This window comes from Elephas maximus, chromosome 5 (genome assembly GCF_024166365.1).
Source record: "Elephas maximus indicus isolate mEleMax1 chromosome 5, mEleMax1 primary haplotype, whole genome shotgun sequence".
NCBI classification, from domain to species: Eukaryota; Metazoa; Chordata; class Mammalia; order Proboscidea; family Elephantidae; genus Elephas; species Elephas maximus.
The window spans coordinates 159,094,788-159,117,297 of NC_064823.1; the positions used below are offsets into that span (position 1 = coordinate 159,094,788).

General features: G+C 45.8%; 1 protein-coding gene across 1 annotated transcript in view; it reads right to left on the minus strand.

The window, feature by feature from the left end:
* RNF212 (ring finger protein 212) overlaps window positions 1-22,510 on the minus strand; it is a 90,867-nt gene that overhangs the window by 10,718 nt on the left and 57,639 nt on the right. Inside the window, exons 12-13 of the mRNA XM_049885317.1 lie at window positions 7,023-7,239; window positions 6,391-6,444 (exon numbers count right to left, since the gene is read on the minus strand). Coding sequence (XP_049741274.1) covers window positions 6,391-6,444; window positions 7,023-7,239 — 271 coding nt within the window. The remainder of the gene's footprint in view (window positions 1-6,390; window positions 6,445-7,022; window positions 7,240-22,510) is intronic.

Below are 22,510 nucleotides of genomic sequence, written 5' to 3' on the forward strand. Positions count from 1 at the left end.
ATTAGCTAACAGAAACCTTATGGATCACAACAGAACATCGTCCGAGTCTCTTGCTTTGGACATATTACCAGGAGAAATCAACTGCTGGAGAAGGACTTGGTATTTGGTGAAGTAGAGGGCCAGCGAGGGCGAAGGAGGCCCTCAGTGAGATGGTGCTGGTAATTATGAGGATGACACAGGATTCGGTGACGTTCTGTTGTACGTAGGTTGTCTAGAGTTGGAGTCAACTGAATGGCAGACACCACCAACAACAAACTTACTTAAAGAAAGAAGAAGGTGGAGGCAATCTGGACTAGTACTTCAGGTATATCCTCACACACCTCTTCATACACTTGTAAATGTCACATTTTAAAAACTGAAGGTTGCGGTGAGCGTGATGGACCTCGTGTGCTGCAGATGTGACGACCCGGAGAGATACATGTCAAAATGTAGTTTCCAGTCTGGAACACCTGACCTGGATCTGGCCGTGAGGAAACATCACACGAACCCAAAATGAGATCCTCTCACGCGAAAAAAAAAAAAGGAGGTCTTTATTTTTAAAGATGTCAATGGCATAAAAAAATGACAGGTTGTGGGACTGTTCCGGATTACAGGATGCCTGAGACACGGCAATTTTATGCAAAACAGAGTTCTAGACTGGACTTGTGCCTGGGAAAAACAGGCTTGGAAATGCCCATCCCGGGGCCAGTTGACAAACTCAGGATGTGGACATGGGAAAAGGCTCCAGGTCGTGTCTGCTGTCAGACCTACGGTCATGCGAGAGAACACCCTTATTCTAGAAAACATGCAGAAGTACTGGGGTAAAGGGCCACACTATATGCAATTTATGATCAAATGGTTCAGAAAAAAATCGTGTGAGTGTACATGTGCAAGCACGTGAGTGTGTGCGTGTGCATGTGTGCATGTGAGCACATATGGATTGCACATACATGTTCAAGTACATGTGTGCAAGTGTGAGCGCATTTGTACAAACTTGTGTGTTTGTCCATGTGTGTCCAACTGTGTTACATGGGTGAGCGTGTGATTACACATGTGTATGTTTGCATGCATGTGTGTAGTGCATACATGTGAGTGTGTGTGTGTCTAAGCATGTGTATATGTGTGTGCATTTGTTACACAGTGTGTCCAGTACAAATAATAAAGAAATGGGCAAAGTGTCAACAACGAGCCCCGGTGGTGCAAACGGTTAAGGGGTCAACGACTAGCTGAAAGGTTGGGGGTTGGAGCCCACCTAGCAGCTTCTTGGGAGAAAGCCCTGGCAACCTTCTCCCATAATGATTTACAGCCAAGTAAACCCTATGCGGCAGGTCCACTCTGTCACATGGGGTCGCTATGAATCAGAATCCACTTGAGAGCACACAACAACAAAATGTCAAGAGTCCAGGAATCTGGGTAAGCATAGACGATGTCCTCTGTATCAGTCTTATTATTCTAACTTTTCCCCGTTGGCAATTATTTTCAAATTAGAAGTTACCAAGAGGCACCATGCGATAAAGGGCTACACAAGAGTGTGCACGCAGAGCTCACACTCACTGGACATGCACGTAAGGCCAGTGTCCCAGCCGGGCCAGTGCTGTGTGGAGCTCAGCGCCCGGGACTCTTTGGTGCTCAGTCTGCCTGATGATTACTCCTTCGCGTGTGGGGTCCCTCTACATAAGGGCGGTCGGTGTGTAATTTAAATGACAGAGAGATCAATGCTGTACCGAAGGAGCTCCGACTGCCATAGGAGGTGGTCACTCCTACAGGAGTGCTCTTGAGTTTTGGAGAACTGATTTGACAGAGGGTGAAAGAGCCCTTGGGCAAGGAGCCTGGTTGTGGGGAGCCTGGGATCTGAGAGGGTGTAGCCGCGCTGTTTTGACATCAGCTGCGTGCTCTGGTGGAAGGACCATGGGCTTTCTGGTTGCAGGACTCACTCCCAAATCCGGTTCCTTCATTTACCAGCTAGACTCACCTTGGAATCAGCAGACTCCGAGAGATGAATTAGAGGCGCGTGTGAGAGGCCCCAACGCACCCCCTGGCGCCAACCTCCCATCTCCTCTCCCAGAACTGCCTGCTACCAGGAGTCCTCGCACTGTGGTTCCATTACGCACAGCGCGGAGTCGGTGCACAAAGTCTTGGATTTATAACCTAAGAATTTCAGGAATTTCCTTAAGTCTGAAAAGAAAACTCGCTCAAAACATCTCCTCGTATTTGTAATTTCTTGAGTTTGCAGGAATGTCTGTCCTCTCAGAAATGGCTGTGTGTGTGTCTGGAGAATGGGCTTTACTCCTCAGGTTGCCCGGTCCTGGGCTCCTGCTCTATTTGAGGGGTCCCCATGGAAGCTGACAAGGGCCATGGGCCCCTTCCCTGGCCCTGGCAGCTGGGTTCAGTGTGTGATCCAGGTCTGGCCAGCGGGACAGTTCCACCCAAGGGGATGACGCAGAGGTGCAGGGACAGAGGGGGTGACTCACGGTGGTTGCAGAGGCGGCGTGTGGCCCTCAGGGAGGCAGCAAACATCCAGGCCTGGCCAAGCCCGGCTGCAGCAGGGTGCGTCCTGTGGCGCCAGGTCAGTGGCGGCGGCCCAAGAAGACCATTCCTGTGGTGTGTTTTGGCTGGACCCTGCCTCCCTCGTGCCTGCCCATTTCCTGAGCCCCATTCCTCCATCTTCCTGTCAATCCTGGGGGCTTTCTGGATGATTCTTCCAGTAAAATTCATTTCTGCTGAGGCTGGCCAGGGTGGGAGTCTGTCAAGGGCCCCTGACTCCGATGCCCACTAAGCCATGTTGCGGTGACCGACTGTCCCACCCACTCTGGGCAGGGACCATTTCACCTGCTCTTGTCTCCCTGATACCAGGACACAGGCTCAGAGCAATCCTCCAGGCGCCTGCGGGGTCGGGGTGGTGGTGGTGGTGGGCGGGGGGAGAAGGGGTACATAAAAGACCAGTTTCGTTAGGGTTAAAGGGCTATAATACTATAATCTCTTCAGTGGCCTCCTGGCAGCAGGTTTCTTCACCGGCCTTGGCAAAACAGTGCTAGCTGAATATTCTTTCACTTTTGAAAAACACAGTAATCAGTCGTAAATTAATACCTAACCTTTCCACGCTATTCATCCGTGGAAATGTTAAGGCTGACAACAAAATTTTTGCCAAATGGCAGTCCCTTTTCACTCGTAGAGACGGACGCCAAGCCAGGCGCAGAAGCAAGAGCAGTGAGCTGGCCGCTGACTTCGGCGCTCGCAGCATGAAAAGGTTGGAAATCTGGAAAACGGCGGGTGCAGATATGGAGGCTGAGAAAGACACCCAGGGCTAGTTCCTGACTCCACGAACTGCCCCAAATGGCTCCCAGGCATTTCCATTTCTAGGCAATTCTATTTAAGTAGAAGAGGTGAAGGACCCACAGTGGAGCTGGAAAGACTGTGGCCGTGACCCTGGGACACGTTGTCCCGACCCTGGACACTGCCCCTCCGGCCAGAAGGTGCTGTTGTCTTGCAGAGGAGCGTCTTGGGTTCCCAGAGGGCAATGGTGGGCAGTCTGTGCTCCAGGACTCCAGCTGGCGGATGCATTCTCAGCGGACACGTACAGGGCACCGTCCACAGTGATCCCAGTGGTGGCGGTGAGGGATGAGAGCGGCATGACAAGTGCAACCCTTGATGTCCGTCCTCTCCAAACGTGCATTTTTGGTCTTCCGCAGCCCCTGTCTGGCACTGCAGTAACTACCGCAGGCAGCCCTCTCCTGCAGCAGGAAGCACCAAGTGCAGACACAGTTCCAGACTGCACAGGCCCCAAGCTGGGTGCTGGGTAGGCTCTCTGGATCAGCAACCAGCTCTTTGGCTGGGCCATTTCCAATGGCCCCTCTTGATGACATGGGCCAAACCCCATTGTTGTTATTGTTAGGTGCCGTTGAGTCGGTGCCGTCGAGTCGGTTCCAACTCATAGTGACCCTATGCACAACAGAATGAAACACTACCCGGTCCTGAGCCGTCCTTACAATTGTTGTTATGCTTGAGCCCATTGTTGCAGCCACTGTGTCAATCCACCCCGTTGAGGTCTTCCTCTTTTCCACTGACCCTGTGCTCTGCCAAGCATGGTGTCCTTCTCCAGGGACTGATCCCTCCTGACAACATGTCCAAAGTATGTAAGATGCAGTCTTGCCATCCTTGCTTCTAAGGAGCATTCTTGCTGCACTTCTTCTAAGACAGATTTGTTCGTTCTTCTGGCAGTCCGTGGTGTATTCAATATTCTTCGCCAACACCACAATTCAAAGGCGTCAATTCTTCTTCCGTCTTCCTTATTCATTGTCCAGCTTTCACACGCATATGATGCAATTGAAAATACCATAGCTTGGGTCAGGTGCACTTTAGTCTTCAAGGTGACATTTTTGCTCTTCAACACTTTAAAGAGGTCCTTTGCAGCAGATTTACCCAATGCAACGCGTCTTTTGATTTCTTGACTGCTGCTTCCGTGGCTGTTGATTGTGGATCCAAGTAAAATGAAATCCTTGACAACTTCAACCTCTTCTCCGTTTATCATGATATTGTTCATTGGTCCAGTTGTGAGGATTTTTATGTTGAGGTGTAATCCATACTGAAGGCTGTGGTCTTTGATCTTCATCAGTAAGTGCTTCAAGTCCTCTTCCCTTTCAGCAAGCAAGGTTGTGTCATCTGCATAACGCAGGTTGTTAATGAGCCTTCCTCCAATCCTGATGCCCTGTTCTTCTTCATATAGTCCAGTTTCTAGGATTATTTGTTCAGCATACAGATTAAATAGGTATGGTGAAAGAATACAACCCTGATGCACACCTTTCCTGACTTTAAACCAATAAGTATCCCCTTGTTCTGTCTGAACAACTGCTTTTTGTTCTATGTACAGGTTCCTCATGAGCACAATTAAGTGTTCTGGAATTCCCATTCTTTGAAATGTTATCCATAGCTTGTTATGATCCACACAGTCGAAAATGCCTTTGCATAGTCGATAAAACTCAGGGAAACATCCTTCTGGTATTCTCTGCTTTCAGCCAGGATCCATCTGACATCAGCAATGACATCCCTGGTTCCACGTCCTCTTCTGAAACTAGCCTGAATTTCTGGCAGTTCCCTGTCGATGTACTGCTGCAGCCGTTTTTGAATGATCTTCAGCAAAATTTTGCTTGAGTGTGATATTAATGATATTGTTCTATGATTTTCACATTTGGTTGGATCACCTTTCTTGGGAATAGGCATAAATATCGATCTCTTCCAATCAGTTGGCCAGGAAGCTGTCTTCCATATTTCTTGGCATAGACGAGTGAGCACCTCCAGCGCTGCATCTGTTTGTTGAAACATCTCAATTGATATTCCATCAATTCCTGGAGCCTTGTTTCTTGCCAATGCCTTCAGAGCAGCTTGGACTTCTTCCTTCAGTACCATTGGTTCCTGTTTTTGGGCCAAACCCTAGGTGACCCAATAAGCGCTCTCAACCTCTACGTCCCAAGATCATTGAGCTCTGGAATATGACATGTGTCCTAGGCAGCTGGGACAGAGAAAGGCTGAGGAATATTTCTCTGCATGTCCTCCCTCCCTCCTTCTTCTTTCCTTCTCCTCTTCCTTCCTTCCTTCCTTCCTTCTCTCCCTCCCTCCTTCCTTCTCTCCCTCCCTCCTTCCTTCCTTCCCCCATCCTTCCTTCTCTGCCTCCCTCCTTCCCTCCGTTCCTCCTTCCTTCCTTCCTTCTCTACCTGTCTCCTTTCCTCATTCCCTCTTTTCTTCCCTCCTTCTCTCCTTCCCTCCCTCCTTTTTCCCTCCCACCCTCCTTCCTTTCCTCACTCCCTCTCCCTCCTCCATTTCTCCTTCCTTCCTTCCCTCCCTCCTTCCTTTCCTTTTTTCTCTCCCACCCTCCTTCTCTCCCTCCTTACTTCCATCCCTCCCTCTTTCCTACCCTCCCTCCCTCCTTCCTTCCTTCTTCCCTTCCCTCCCTCTTTTCTTTCTCCCCCCTCACTCTTCCTTCCTTCCCTTCTTCCCTCCCTTCCTGTGTACCCCCCACTCCAGGGGTGCAGAGAGAAGCCATCACAGAACCCAGGGGACAGCCGCCCCCCCCCCACACTCCTGCAGTGAGTGAATGAGACATCGGGATCTGTGGGGCTAGTCGGACAGCTCCTGGGTGCAGAGAGCAGAAAGAGCAACACGGGTAAATATCCACAGCATGTGGCTGTTTCTCTGAGGAATAAAAGGATCTGAGTAAAGTATGCATTTGCTTATATTTAAGAAGGAAGAATAAACCATGAAAAGCTAGTTACATAGAGAGGGAGGAAGGAGCAGGTGAGGCAACCAGGACCCACGCTCAGCTTTTGTGAATATTTCTTTTTGGGTTGATTTGACTTTGGAGCTTTGTAAATGTCATACCTAATTGTAAACAAAGTTAGATTACATAGCAATCCCCACCTGCCTCGCTGTGTGTCCTGCTGGTGGTCCACCCCAGCCAGGGCCTCTTGTCCCCTAGTGGGACAAGAGCAAGAGGGAGATCAGATCAAATGTGGTACCGCTGGCCTTCTCCCCCCGGGGGCCTTGGCCAAGGCTGGCCTCTTCTGTCTTGCAGATGTAGCAATTTCTCAAACCAAACCTTGCCCAGGCAAGGCTACCCGATACTCCCTCTCCCTGTGGCCTCTGCCCCCTGACTTCTGACCCCATTTTCCAACGCTTCCCAGCCAGCTCTGAAGCCTCTTCAGTGAGTGCCGTGAGGCTCCCTCAGGCCCCATGCACACAGGTGGATGACTAGAGGGCTCCATGTTCACCCCCTTCCCAGCCCCTTTGTCCTGCATTAGGGTCCCATTTCCCTTCAGATAGAACAGCTAGCCACCCCTGGGTCATCGTCAGGCTCTCCAGCCTCCTGAATCCTCTTCCAACGACCTTCAGGTCAAGAGCCCTTTCCTGCCCCGGGGTCTGTCTGTCCGGTCTGGGTCCCGTCCTGTGATTGGCTCGCCAGAAACTCCCTCAGGTTGGGGACTCTCTGTGTGCCCCTGGGACTTGGCCCGCCCAGCTCATGCCTTGCTGTAGGTTCAAGACCAAACACTGACCACCGCCGAGCCTCCTTAGGACCTCGGTCAGGCGAAGCCCGGCCAGGCCGCTCTCCCCTTAGGGCGCTCTGCAGTCGCAGCTTCGTGTCGTCACCGTGTGATTGGTTCATTGATGCTGTCCTGCCCCCCAGATGCAGCTGTGAGGGGCGGGGCCGTGGCTGACTCGTCCACAGGCACATCCCTAGGTCCACCTGAGTGGGCTCTCGCAGGCCAACACCTGTGCAGAATGAACAAACAGGGCAGGGAGAGGCTGAAGGTGTCACCGAGCAGGCACAGGGAGGAGGGCTGGGAGGAGGACCCTGGTGAGGTCACTGAGCAAGGCTGGAAGAAGGAGCCCTAGAGGTCAGGTCGGGAGACAAAACTCACAAGGACTATGGTCTCACCTTTCATGGACCCCTATTTCTCGCAGGGCTCAGCTAGTGCCTAGCACTTTGCCGGTGTCTGGAGGACAGTGTGCCTCACCGATGCTCACCGTGGTGCTGCTTGTGTAGAGGAAAAGAGGCACAGCCCAAATGGCCATCCAGAGCGGACCGAAAAAAAAAAAAACGAACCAAACTTGTTGCCATTGTGTCTATTCCGACTCATAGTGACCCTACAGGATAGAGTAGAATTGCCCCATACTGTTTCCGAGGAACGTCTGGTGGATTTGAACTGCCGACCTTTTGTTTAGCAGCCGTAGCTCTTAGCCGCTAGGCCACTAGGGTTCCTTAGAGTGGACTGGGTACCTGGAATTGTGGCTCATTTCCCACCTCCGCCCACCCGCTGCTGCTAGAGACCAGCTTACCCCAGCAGCTATCGTGGAAAGAGCTCACAGCCAAGCCCAGAGGGCAAGTCCAGAGCAACCCACGGAGTGTGACCTCCGGAGCCCCGGGGTGGTGCAAACGGTCAATGCGCTCGGCTGCTAACCAGGAGGTTGGAGGTTGGAGTCCGTCCACCCAGAGGTGCCTCAGAAGAAAGGCCTGGTGACCCTTTCAAAATATCGGCCACCGAAAACCCTGCGGAGCACAGCTCTGCTCTGACCCACGTGGGGTCGCCGTGAGTCGGAGTCGACTCCGTGGCAACAGGTTCAGCATTATCTAATTTTTCTTAAAAACAAAACCAAAGAATCTAACACGAGCCAAACAGGAATTCTCAGAGATGAGACATCTGCGAGCAGCAGCTGGTCCAAGCCCTTGCACCTGGGTGGGGCGCGCCTGGGGGACCGTTGCCCCCCCCACAATGTTGACTCCCCAGCGCCTGCTGGGACGAAGGGTGAGGAGGCGCTGCTTCCCGCTGTCGTGGCTTTAGGGTTTGGGTTGAGTAAGTATTACCTCGTAATTAAAACAAGATGAGAAAAAACAAAAAAGCTATTACGGCAGATACATCATCAAGTATTTATTTAGCGCCTACTGGGTGTATTAAGGAGATCTGGTGGCACAGCGATCAAGCTGACCGGAGGTCAGCGGTTCAAACCCACCAGCGGTCCCCTGGGAGAAGCACGGGCAGTCTACTTTCATAAATATTATAGGCTCGGAAACCCTGCGGGGCAGTTCTAGCCTGTCCTACGGGGTTGCTGTGAGTCAGAACCGACTCAAAGAGAAAGGGCTCGATTTAGGTTTTTTGGATGACTGTTCACATGATGAGGCGTTTGTTGTTGTTAGGTGCCATGGGGTGGGTTCCATGGTTGAACGTCGACCGGTTCTTTTTGGTACAGTGGCTCTGTATTCCTTCCAGCTTCCTTTGATGCTTCCTGTGTCATTCTCTGGTTTGCCCATAGAATCTTGCAATATTACAGTTCAAGGCTTGAATTTTTTCCTCAGTTCTTTCAGCTTGAGAAATGCCTAGCATGTTGTTCTTCCCTTTTGGTTTTCTAACTCCAGGTCTGTGCACATTTCATTATAATACTTTACTTTGTCTTCTTGAGCCGCCCTTTGAAATCTCTTGTTCAGCTCTTTTTTGTGATCATTTTTTCCAATATCTTTAGCTACTCTGTGCTCAAGAACAAGTTTCAGAGTCTCTTGTGACATTCATTTTGGTCTTTTTTTCTTTCCTGTCATTTTAATGACCTTTTGCTTTCTTCACGTATGATGTCTTTGATGTCATCCCACAACTTGTCTGGTCTCTGGTCATTAGTGTTCAATGCATCGAATCTATTCTTGAGGTGGTTTCTAAATCCAGGTGTGATATACTGAAGATTGTACTTTGGCTCTCATGGACTTGTTTTAATTTTCTGCAGCTTCAACTTGAACTTGCGTATGAGCAATTGATGGTCTATTCCACAGTTGGCCCCTGGCCTTGTTCTGACTGATGATACTGGGCTTGTCCATCATCTCTTTCCACAGACGTAGTTGATCTGATTCTTTTGTATGACATCCGGCGAGGTCCATGTGTATAGTTGCAGTTTGTGCTGTTGAAAAAAGGTACTTGCCGTGAATAATTTGTTGGTCTTGAAAAATTCTATCATGCAATCTCTGGCATCATTTCTATCACCAAGGCCATATTTTCCAACTACCGATCCTTCTTTGTTTCCGACTTTTGCATTCCAATCGCCAGTAATTATCAATGCATCTGGATTGCATGTTTGATCAATTTCAAATGGCAGAGGTTGGTAAAAATTTTCAATTTTTTCATCTTTAGAGATTAGTTCGTAACTTTTGAATAATGGTCATATTAACTGGTCTTCCTTGCAGGCATATGGATATTGTCCTATCATGGACAGCATTGTGCTTCAGAACTGACCTCGAAATGTCCTTTTTGATGATGAATGTGATGCTGTCCCTCTTCGATTTGTCATTCCCGGCACAGTAGGCCACATGATTGTCCTATTCAGAGTGGACGCTACCAGTCCGTTTCTGCTCACTAATGATGAGGGATGATATACAAACACTATAAGCAGGCACACATCACAGAGAATACAAGACGACGCTAAACAAGATGCTAAAGGAAGTGGCAATTAGTCTCATTATTTTCTACCCCCAGTTTCCATATGAGTCTCAAAGGACAGTTTAAGAAGTTTGCTTTGCCTAGAAGAAAGAGAAGGAGAAGAAGAAGAAGAAAAAAGTTCGAAGACTTCACCCCAAGATTTAGTTTGGATGGCTAAACATGACAAAGTTCCCTGCACGTTATTGTCACTAACATCTGAGTACTCTCCTGAACGTGGGTGTCAAGACCCTTACCTTTGGGTTGACTGTCCAAACGTTCCATGGAGAACATTTTTTAGGATGCAGCCTTCAGAGACATTCCTGTTGCTTCTCTGAGCCGTGTTTCCTCCTGGATCATTGATCAAACTCAGTAAGCCAGACCGCAATGACATCGCGGCATGCTAGCTGTGTGTGTTACTTGGCACGGTGTCGTCACTCAGTGTAAGCTAGACCTCTCAGTCTTGCAGTAGCATTCAGTTTTATCTTTGTAATTCTCTTCAATTGCCTAAAGCTTTTACAGCCTCAGCCAAAGCAGTAATAAATAGACCGCTTGTCCTGTGAAATGGAAATTCAATTTCTACTTTAGGGAAGATTACAAGGCTCACTTGGGCCTAACGCCCTCTAGTGTAGCAAAGAGGTACTGTGAACTGGAGACAAAGTAGAAGACTTCAAAGACTACATCGTTGCACTTGGGGAAACACCTGGAATATAAATGGACAGAAAGTGTGGGTTTGGGACCCCATTGTTTATATGGGAGTATTTTATCTATGCTCGTCACAGATTGTCAAATAGCTATGAAATCAAACATTCTCACATGGCAGTTGTTTGAACAGGAAAGAGGGTGCTGCATGGTTTAAAAGCAGAATAGGAACATGGCAGGGTTGTATTCTTTCACCTTAGTTATTGAAGCTGTATAGTCAGCAAATAATCTGAGAAGCTGGACTAAATGAAGAAGACCATGGCATCAGGATTGCTGGCCCCAAACGAAGACGACTTTAAGTACTTACTGATGAAGATCTAAGACTACAGGCTTCAGTGCAGATTAAACCTCAACATAAAGATGACAAAAATCCTCACAACTGAATAAGCAACATCATGATAAATGCAGAATATATTGAAATTGTCAAGGATTTCATTTTACTACGATCCACAATCAATGCCCATGGAAACAGCAGTCAAGAAATTAAACAATGTATTTTATTATTATTAGGTACCATCTACTTGGTTCTGACTCATAACAACCCTGTGTACAACAGCACGAAACGCTGCCAGATTCCACTAATCCTCAAAAGCGTTGCCATGTTTGAGCCCATGGTTTCAACCGCTATGCCAATCCATCTCGTTGAGGGTCGTCTTCTTTTTCACTTCCTCTTTTTTTTTTTTTTTACCAAGCAAGATGTCCTTCTCCAGGGACTCAACCCTCCTGATAATACGTCCAGAGTACATGAGACGAAGTCACACCATCCTCGCTTCTAAGGAGCGTTCTGGCTGTACTTCTCCCAAGACAGATTTGTTCGTCCTTTTGGCAGTCCCTGGTATAGTCAATATTTTTTGCAAATACCGTAATTCAAAGGCGTCAATTCTTCTTTGGCCTTCCTTATTCGTTGTCAAGCTTTCACAAGCATATGAGACTATTGAAAACATCATGGCTTGGGTCAGGTGCACCTCAGTCCTTAAAGTGACATCTTTGCCTTTTAACACTGTAAAGAGGTCTTTTGCAGTAGATTTGCACAATGCAATACATCCTTTGATTTCTTGACTGCTGCTTCCATGGGTGTTGATTATAGATCTAAATAAAATGAAATCCTGGACAATTTCAGTATTTCCTCCGTTTATCATGATGTCGCTTATTGGTCCAGTTGTGAAGCTTTTTATTTTGTTTATGTTGAGGTGTAACCCATACTGACCAGCAACTGTCTGTCAGTTTGTTGTACTGTGGTGGCTTGTCTGTTGCTGTGATACTGGAAACTTTGCCACCGGTATTTCAAATACCAGCAGAGTCACCACTGTTGAACCTTGTTGAACAGAATATTTGAAAGGGAGGCTCGAGAAGACAAAGTAAAGTATTATAATGAAATATCCAAAGACCTGGAGTTAGAAAACCAAAAGGGAAGAACACCTTTGTCATTTCTCAAGCTGAAATAACTGAAAAAAAAATTCAAGCCTCAAGTTGCAATATTGAAGGATTCTACAGGGAAAACATTAAAGGATGTAGGAAGCATCAAGAGAAGATGGAAGGAATAAACAGAATTACTGTACTAAAAAGAATTGGTTGATATTCAGCCATTTCAGGAGGTAGCATTTGCTCAAGAACTGATGGTACTCAAGGAAGAGGTCCAAACGGCACTGAAGGCACCGGCAAAAAACAAAGCTTCAGGATCTGACGGAATAGCAATTGAGATGTTTCAACAAAAGGATGTGGAGCTGGAGGTGCTTACTCGTCAATGCCAAGAAATTTGGAGGACAGCTACCTGGCCAACCAACTGGGCCCAGTCTAAAGAATGTGATCCAACAGAATTCAGAAATTATTGAATAATATCATTAATATCACATAAAAGTAAAATTTTGTTGAAGGTCATTCAAAAGTGGGTGCCGCAATACATCCACAGGGAAACATCAGAAATTCAAGCTGGATTCAGAAGGGAATGTGGAAGGAGGGATATCATTGCCGACGTCAGATAGATCCTGGCGGAAAGCAGAGAATACCAGAAAGATTTTTACCTGCGCTTTATTGCAAAGGGATTCAACTGTGTGAATCATAACAAATTATGGACAGCATTGCGAAGAGTGGGAATCTCAGAACACTTAATTGTGCTCCTGAGGAACCTGTACATAGACCAAGAGGCAGGTGTTCGAACAGAACAAGGGGATACTGAGTGTTTTAAAAACAGAAAACGACATATCGCATTGGGAAAATCTGCTGAAAAGACCTCTTTAAAACCTTAAAAAGCAAAGATGTCACTTTGATGACTAAGGTGTATCTGATACAAGCCATTGTATTTTCAGCTACCTCATATGCATGCAAAAGCTGGACAACGAAAAAGGAAGATGGAAGAAGAATTGACGCATTTGAATTATGATGTTGGTGAAGAATGTTGAATATACCATGTATTCCCAGAAGAACCAACAAATCTCTCCTGGAGGATGTATGTTCTTTAGGAGTGCAGATGGCGAGACTTTGTCTCAAGTACTCCGGGCATGTTATCAGGAGAAGGACAACGTGGCTGGTAAAGTGGAGGGTCAGTGAAAGAGGAAGGCCCCCAACAAGATGCACTGACACAGTGGCTGCAACAATACGCTCAAGCAAAGCAAAGATTGTGAGGGCAGCCCAGGCCCAGGCAGTGTTTCCTTCTACTGTACATGGGGTCGCCATGAGTCAGAACTGACTAGGTGGCACCTGACAACAACAACATGTTCAAGAGCAACTTTTAGAGTCTCTTCTGATATCCAGTTTGGTCTTTCCTTTGTTTTCTATCTTCTTAGGGACCTTTTGCTTTCTTCATGTATGATGTTTTTGATGCCACCCCATGATTTATCTGGTCTTCTGTCGTTTAGTGTTCGACGCATCAAATCTATTATTGAGATGGTCTCTAAATTCAGGTGGGATATAATCAAGTTCGTACATTGGCTCTCATGGACTTGGTCTCATTTTCTTCAGCTTTGACTTGAATTTGTGTACGAGCAATTGATGGTCTGTTCCCCAGCTGGCCCCTGGCCTTGTTCTGATTATATTGAGCTTCTTCATTGTTTCTTTCGACAGATGTAGTTGAGTTGATTACACTGTATATCATCTGGTGAGTTTTACATGGATGTTGTCGTCAGGTGCCATCGAGTCGGTTCTGACTTGTAGTGACCCTATGTACCACAGAACGAGACACTGCCCAGTCCTGCGCCATCCTCCCAATCCTTGCTATGCTTGAGCCCATTGTTGCAGCCACTGTATCAATTTATTTCATTGCGGGTCTTCCTCTTTTCTGCTGACCCTGTACTTTACCAAGCATGATGTCCTTCTCCAGGGATTGATCTCTCCTGACAACATGTCCAAAGTATGTAAGATGCAGTCTCACCATCCTTGCTTCTAAAGAGCATTCTGGTTGTGCCTCTTCCAAGATAGATTTGTTCAATCTTTTGGCAGTCCATGGTATATTCAATATTTTCACCAACACCACAATTCAAAGGCGTCAATTCTTCTTCGGTCTTCCTTATTCATTGTCCAGCTTTCACACAAATATGATGCAATTGAAAATACTATGGCTTGGATCAGGCGTACCTTAGTCTTCAAGGCGACATCTTTGCTTTTCAACACTTTAAAGAGGTCCCTTGCAGCAGATTTGCCCAGTGCAATGCATCTTTTGATTTCTTGACTACTGCTTCCATGGGCTTTGATTGAGGATCCAAGTAAAATAAAATCCTTGACAACTTCAATCTTTTCTCCATTTATCATGGTGTTTATCATTGGTCCAGCTGTGAGGATTTTCATTTTCTTTATGTTGAGGTGCAATCCATACTGAAGGCTGTGGTCTTTGATCTTCATCAGTAAGTGCTTCAAGTCCTCTTCACCTTCAGCAGACAAGGTTGTGTCATCTGCATAATGCAGGTTATTAATGAGTCTTCATCCAATCTCGATGCTCCATTCTTTTTCATATAGTGCAGCTTCTCAAATTATTTGCTCAGCATACAGATTGAATAAGTATGGTGAAAGACTACAACCCTGACGCACACTTTTCTTGACTTTCAACTACTCAGTATCCCCTTGTTCTGTCCAAACAAATGTCTCTTGATCTATGTAAAGTTTCCTCATGAGCACAGTTAAATGTTCTGGAATTCCCATTCTTCGCAACGTTATCTATAATTTGTGATGATCCACACAATCGAATGCTTTTGCATAGTCAGTAAAACACAGATAAACATCCTTCTGGTATTCTCTGCTTTCAGACAGGATTCATCTGACATCAGCAATGATATTCCTGGCTCCACGTCCTCTTTTGAATCCAGCTTGAATTTCTGGCGGTTCCCTGTGGATATACTACTGCAGCTACTTTTGAATGATCTTCAGCAAAATTTTACTTGCATGTGATATTAATGATATTATTCGATAATTTCCACACTCTGCTGGATCAACTTTCTTGGGAATAGGCATAAATATGGATCTCTTCCAGTCGGTTGGCCAGGAAGCTGTCTTCAAAATTTCTTGGCATAGGCAAGTGAACACTACCAGGGCTGCATCTGTTTGTTGAAACATCGCAATTAATATTCCATCAATTCCTGGATGCTTGTTCTTTGTCAATGTCTTCAGTGCAGCTTGGACTTCCTCCTTCAGGACCATCGGTTCCTGATCATATGTTACCTCTTGAAATGGCTGAATGTCGACTAATTCTTTTTGGTATAATGATTCTGTGTGCTCCTTTCATCTTCTTTTGATGCTTCCTGCACCATTTAATATTTTCCCCATAGAATCCTTCACTATTGCAACTCGAGGCTTGAATTTTTTCTTCAGTTCTTTGAGCTTGAGAAATGCCGAGGATAGTCACTGTTTATGTTGTTGAAAAAGGTATTTCCAGTGAATATGTCATTGGTCTTGCAAAATTCTATCATGTGATCTCTGGCATTATTTCTATCACTAAGGCCATATTTTCCAACTACCAACTCTTCTTGTTCATTTCCAACTTTTGCATTCCCATCACCAATAAATATCAATGCATCTTGATTGCATGTTTCATCAATTTCAGACTGAAGTAGTTGGTTAAATCTTCAATTTTTTCATTTTTGGCACTCATCTGTCAGTTTGTCGTACTGCAGTGGCTTGCGTGTTATGCTGGAAGCTATGCCATAGGTATTTCAAATACCAACACGGTCACCCTTGGTGGACAGATTTCAGTGGAGCTTCCAAACTAAGACAGACGAGGGAGAAGGACCTGGTAGTCTACTTCCAAAAAAGATCGGCCAATGAAAACCTTATGAAAAGCAGTGGAACATTGTCTGGTATAGTGCTGGAAGATGAGCCCCTCAGTTGGAAGGCACTCAAACTACAACTGGGGAAGAGCTGCCTCCTCAAAGTAGAGTCGGCTTTAACGACCCGGATGGATTCAAGCTTTCGGGACCTACATTTGCTGATATAGCACTACTCAAAACTAGAAGAAATCGCTGCAAACATCCACTAATAATAGGAACGTGGACTGTATGAAGTACGAACCTAGGAAAATTGGAAGTTGTCAAAAATGAAATGGAATGCATCAAGATTGATATCCTAGGTATTAGTGAGATGAAATGGACTGGTATTGGCCATTTTTAACTGGTAAATAATATTGTCTATTATGCTGAGATTGACAAAACGAAGAAGAATGGCTTTCTATTCACCATCAAAAAGGACATGTCAAAATCCATCCTGAAGTACAACACTGTCAGTGATAGCATAATATCCACATGCCTGGAAGGAAGACCAGTTAATATGATCCCATATAGACAGATGTTAAAAAAGCACAATGATTGAGGAATATATTCTTTACTGGTTAAGCCAAACTATATATATTTTTTGGTTTTAAAAAGACTTTCAGGGATATTTTTGATTTAAAGTTTAACATTTAAAGATTTTCTCAGGGCAGTAGTTTCAGGGATTTATCCAGGCTCCATGGATTCAGAAAGTCTGGATTCTATGAGAATTTCAAACTCTGTTATGCATTTCCCCCTTTTGATAAGGATTCTTCTATAAAATCTTTGAACAAAATGTTCATCAATGGTAGCTGAGCACCATTTATTTCTTCTGGTGTCATGGTAAAGGAGGCAGCTGTTCCTGGAGGCAGTTAGCTGCACATTCCAATTCTTCCTCCTATTTTTGATTCTCCTTTTTCCTCTGTTGCTCCAGGGAAATAGAGACCGATTGTTGTGCCTTGAATGGCTGCTTGCAAGCTTTTCATAGCTCAGACACTACATAACTAATCAGGAGGTAGAACAGATGGACTAAACACGATTTTAGGCCAATTAACTGGTTTGTTCCATGAAACCATGTCCCTAAACCTCCAAACCAAGGAACCACATACCCATGAGGTGTCTAGTTGTACATAAGCAGGAAGGAGGGGTGTCCAGGATGGCACTTTGGGGCATGAGCAAGTGGGAGAAGTGGGTTCATTTGCAGAGGGGGACTGACGGGTGACAGGCTGGGGGTGACCAGACTTGGTTTGCTTCAGGTCTGCTGATCAAGGACAGCCAGGGATGGAGATACGCTTCCTGGGGTCAAAGGCTCTCATCTCCTTGTGGTTTGTATGATGTTGTCATGACTGTTCTCTCCCACTTGACCCCAGACTCTGCCTCTCTTCTTGCTCACCCTCCGTGCCCAGTGTCCAGCTTGGTCCCAGCCCTCAGTGCCCAATGCCTCTTGCCGAATGGGTGGATGACAACCAGTGCCACCAGGTTCGATCCTGCTTGCTCTCTGCTTCCTCTTGTTTTGTTAGTTCATCTTCATGTTTTGAGCAACACTTATATGGGTCGGAATAAGAAATTAGCACACATCATTCTGTTTCCCCACGGCCAGCTGGACAGGGGTTGCCTCAGGGTTCGTGAACTCAGAGGGGAAACATGAGGACAATCAGTGAGAGGTCTTTCTTCCTTCTTGCTGAATTGTGGAGAAAATGCAGAGTTTAATACACACCTATTCTACGAATGAATTACGTCTTAAACTTGAAATGGAAAGTCTGAAATTAAAGAATGAGAATTTTAAAACATTGGCTTTCCGTTTGTGGTTTGTCACATCTGTGATTTGGTAGCAGACTCAATACCTCTTGTCCTGGGGCAAGGTGTCACTGTGTGAAGCTCATTTTTCCTTTTTGCAAGGCTTGATAGAGGATTCTGCTTACTCAGCTTTAGTCATTTTCACAATGAAAGCAGATATTTACAGATGTAGGGGTGTCTTAGTTTCCTAGTGCTGCTGTAACAAAAACACCACAAGTGGGCGATCTGAAAATGTCTCAGGAAAGACAACTTTCAGTGCAGTCAGTGAAACGGAGGCATAATATGCTGACCATGCTGTTGTTGTTGTTGTTGTGAGGTGCCGTTGAGTCGGTTCCAACTCATAGCGACCCTATGCACAACAGAACAAAACACTGCCCCGTCCTGCGCCATCCTTACAATCGTTGTTATGCTTGAGCCCATTGTTGCAGCCACTGTGTCAATCCAGCTCGTTGAGGGTCTTCCTCTTTTCCGCTGACCCTGTGCTCTGCCAAACGTGGTGTCCTTCTCCAGGGACTGATCCCTCCTGACAACATGTCCAAAGTATGTAAGACACAGTCTCGCCATCCTTGCCTCTAAGGAGCATCCTTGCACTTCTTCTGAGACAGATTTGTTCGTTCTTTTAGCAGTCCATGGTGTATTCAATATTCTTCGCCAACACCACAATTCAAAGGCGTCAGTTCTTCTTCTGTCTTCCTTATTCATTGTCCAGCTTTCACAGGCATATGATGCGATTGAAAATGCCATGGCTTGGGTCAGGCGCACCTTAGGCTTCAAGGTGACATCTTTGTTTTTCAACTTTAAAGAGGTCCTTTGCAGCAGATTTACCCAATGCAATGCGTTGTTTGATTTCTTGACTGCTGCTTCCATGGCTGTTGATTGTGGATCCAAGTAAAATGAAATCCTTGACAACTTCAATCTTTTCTCTGTTTATTATGATGTTGCTCATTGGTCCAGTTGTGGTGATTTTTGTTTTATGTTGAGTTGTAATCCATGCTGAAGGCTGTGGTCTTTGATCTTCATTAGTAAGTGCTTCAAGTCCTTTTCAATTTCAGCAAGCAAGGTTGTGTCATTTGCATAATGCAAGTTGTTAATGAGTCTTCCTCCAATCCTGATGCCTCGTTCTTCTTCATATAAGTCAGCTTCTCAGATTGTTTGCTCAGCTTACAAATTGGATAGGTATGGTGAAAGGATACAACCCTGACGCACACCTTTCCTGACTTTAAACCAATCACTATCCCCTTTTTCTGTCTGAACAACTGCCTCTTGATCTATGTAAAGGTTCCTCATGAACACAATTAAGTGTTCTGGAATTCCCATTCTTTGCAATGTTATCCATAATTTGTTGTGATCCACACAGTCGAATGCCTTTGCATAGTCAATAAAACACAGGTAAACACCCTTCTGGTATTCTCTGCTTTCAGCCAGGATCCATCTGACATCAGCAATGATATTCCTGGTTCCACATCCTCTTCTGAAACCGGCCTGAATTTCTGGCAGTTCCCTGTTGATACACTGCTGCAGCCATTTTTGAATGATCTTCAGCAAAATTTTGCTTGCATGTGATATTAATGGTATTGTTCTGTAATTTCTGCATTCAGTTAGATCACTTCCTTGGGAGCAGGCATAAATATAGAACTCTTCCAGCCAGTTGGCCAGGAAGCTGTCTTCCATATTTCTTGGCATAGACCAGTGGGCACTGCCAGCTGACCGTGCTAATTTTAATCTGAATTTCTAGTCTAACAGCTATGTTTTTGAGAAAAACATGTTTTTTCCTAGGTGGTCAAAACCAGGATGTGAAACTGTATGTCTCAAGGGGTCTTGGCCAAGTGACCATCTGAACCCCTCAAAATACACATACTCCGAAAGGGTGCTGTTTGCTTTTGCCAACAAAGTATTTTTTGCAAGATTGACAAATGTGACCATGACCGAAGCAACCTGTGAAACTATCTTACATCACTAACTACCGCTATTAATAATCAGTAACCGGTCAGGGTGTGCTTATTATAATATTCATTGATTTTCCTAAGATTGCTATCATGGGTTAAATTATGATCCCCCCCCCCCAATGTGTGTATTAACTTGGTTAGGCCATGATTCCCAGTATTCTGTGGTTGTCCTCCATTTTTTTATTGTAATTTTATGTTAAAAAGGATTAGGGTGGGATTGTAAGACCCTTGCCAGGTGACCTCCCTGATCCAATGTAAAGAGAGTTTCCCTGGAGTGTGGTCTGCGCTACCTTCTCTGTCTCAAGAGATAAAAGGAAAGGGAAGCTAGCAGAGAGAGGGGACCTCATACCACCAAGAAAGCAGTGCCGGGAGCAAAGCGTATCCTTTGGACCCAGGGTCCCTGCGCAGAGAAGCTCCTAGTCCTGGGGAAGACTGATGAGAAGGCTGGCAGAGAGAGAAAGCCTTTCTCTGGAGCTGACTCCCTGAATTTGGACTTCTAGCCTACTTTACTGTGGAGAAATAAATTACTCTTTGTTAAAGCCATCCACTTGTGGTATCTCTGTTATAGCAGCGCTAGAAGACTAAGACGATTGTCACCCCTATGATTTAGTTCCTCTTTTTACCCCCTAAGTATATTTGTACAATGCAACCACCCTGGACTACCTCGTTCCATTTTCAGTGGGCTACGTACTTCCCCAATTGCAATTGTTTTAAACCCTGAATAAACCTGTTTTAACTTAAAACAGCGTTCAAGTTTTTCTCTACAACAAAAGGGTATAAATTAATTTTTCTCACAGTTTAGGAGGTCAGAAGTCCAAATTCAGGGCATTGGGTCTAGGGAAAGGCTCTTCTTGTCCATTCTGGGGTAACATTCTTTCATCAGGCATTCCTTGGAGGTCTCCACATGGCATTGATCTTTCCCCTATTCCTGCTTCTACTCATGTGCTTCATCTGCTTCATCGATATCTCACCAGTGATTGGCTTAAAACACAGCCTGCACTAATGTGGCCCATTAACGTAACAGAGCATATTGTATTCCCAAATGGGATCACACCCACAGGGACAGGGGTTAGGGTTTACAACACCTATTTTGGGGGAACATGTTTCACTCCATTACCAGGGGCTTCTACAGATCTCAGCACAGCGATGTTTCATTGGGGTAACTGCTCTGGAGGTGCTTGTGGACCTCTTGAGTTTGGTGAAGTCTAACTGGGGCTCATGCTGCTGTTGCACTCAAGAGTCTCTCTCTTGCAGACCCACCACGTGGAGGCCCAATCTTTCCCTCACCGCCTCTTCACACTCTCAATATTGAGGAATGTGAAATGAATGGTAATTCATTTTTCAAAGTTGTCAGTCAGAGAAATCTTTTTGGAATGAAAACCCCAATTTTGGAACAATAGTTCAGGCCATCATTTGCATTTCAGGAAACCAGTTCCCATGTAGGACGGGGGTCAGGTGATTCTTTGGCAAATGAGTTTCCTCAATATCCGTTTTCATTGGTCCTGGGTGAATGAATCACTGTCTATGGGGCTAGTTATGAACAGCTGCACAGGAAACTCTCTGGGTGTGGATGGACTCCGATCAAAATGCTGGGAGTGGGAGGTTGTTTTGTATAACTGGAGTGACACGACCAAGTCAACTCATTTCAGCAGTTGTGTATCATTTGGGGTTCTCAGGTGCAAGGAGAAGCTGACCCTGGATAACCTAAGCAAAAGCTACTTGTGTTTGCAACCCTGGAGGAGGTTGAGGCCAGGCCTGGAGGGAGAACCCTCCACACAGCTCCTAGTCCTGGAGTCGCTGGCCACGGTGCCATGCCCTAAGAGTGTGCCCAGGTGGAGGGAGGACTGGGTGCGGAGAGTGGTGCCTGCTTCTGGCTAAAGGAGGGGAAGTGGGGGACAAGCCCCTGGGGCTTCCAGGTGAGGTGACCACTGGAATTATCCTCCCTTCATGATTATACTCATGGTGGAGGGGAGGGCAGAGGTCATTCCCAAGCAGGAAATTGGGGGGTGAGCAGGGATAGAAATGGGGTCCCATCTCACTGAGGGGTCACGCATCAGCCCATCAGCAGAGCCAGGCCCATGCTGAGGGCTTTCACCTCCCCCCAACCAGTCCCACGATCTGGGCTAGCTTGGAGAGACTCCTGGAGAATGATGCCAAGGAGAAGCACAAGTTCCATGGACTTGGAAGATGAGGCCACCTTGACGTGAGTTTTATCGCAAGCCCAGTATTGATACCATCCATTTCAATAAGCTTACTCATACCATTCCATTAAACTTTTCGTTTTTTTCTCCACACTCAAAATGAGTCATTTCCTGATGTCATAGACTTCCCACCACCCAACCAAAGATTTTGGTCACTATGAAATTCGCATCATCCTTAGGAATAAATCTGGCAAACAGTGTTGTGTTAATTGTAATGTGTTTTCATCAGCTGCCATGGAAAATGCTGTGACGATTTGACAATTTGTCCTATAATATCTCAGCCTTGTCCTACCAGGCCAAGCAGCTGTATATCTGGTCAGTCTTGAATTTACACTTTCCAGTTTGGGTTATGACCGTGGCTGCACTTGCTGGCCACTCTTTTATAGACCCATCACTTGTCAGAGGCTTTGATGCACGGCACATTTTTCACTTAATATGTAACAAAGGTTTATAATGGCATCATCTCATGTACTTTCGAATTCAAAACCAATTGAAATTTCAGGACTTCTTTAGCCTTTTTGTTTACATACTTGACATAATTCTTATTACAGTGTGTTTCTTAGTAATGCCTTCAGCTGCGCGGGAAGATGGCCCCTGTATGGGCAGATCCTCCCAATTTTCAAGAGAAACTAAAATCCACTTTTCATTGTGAATCTCCCAAATTTAGATCAGCTAACTCAAAACAATGTAAAACATAGTGTGGACTTATTCTGGCT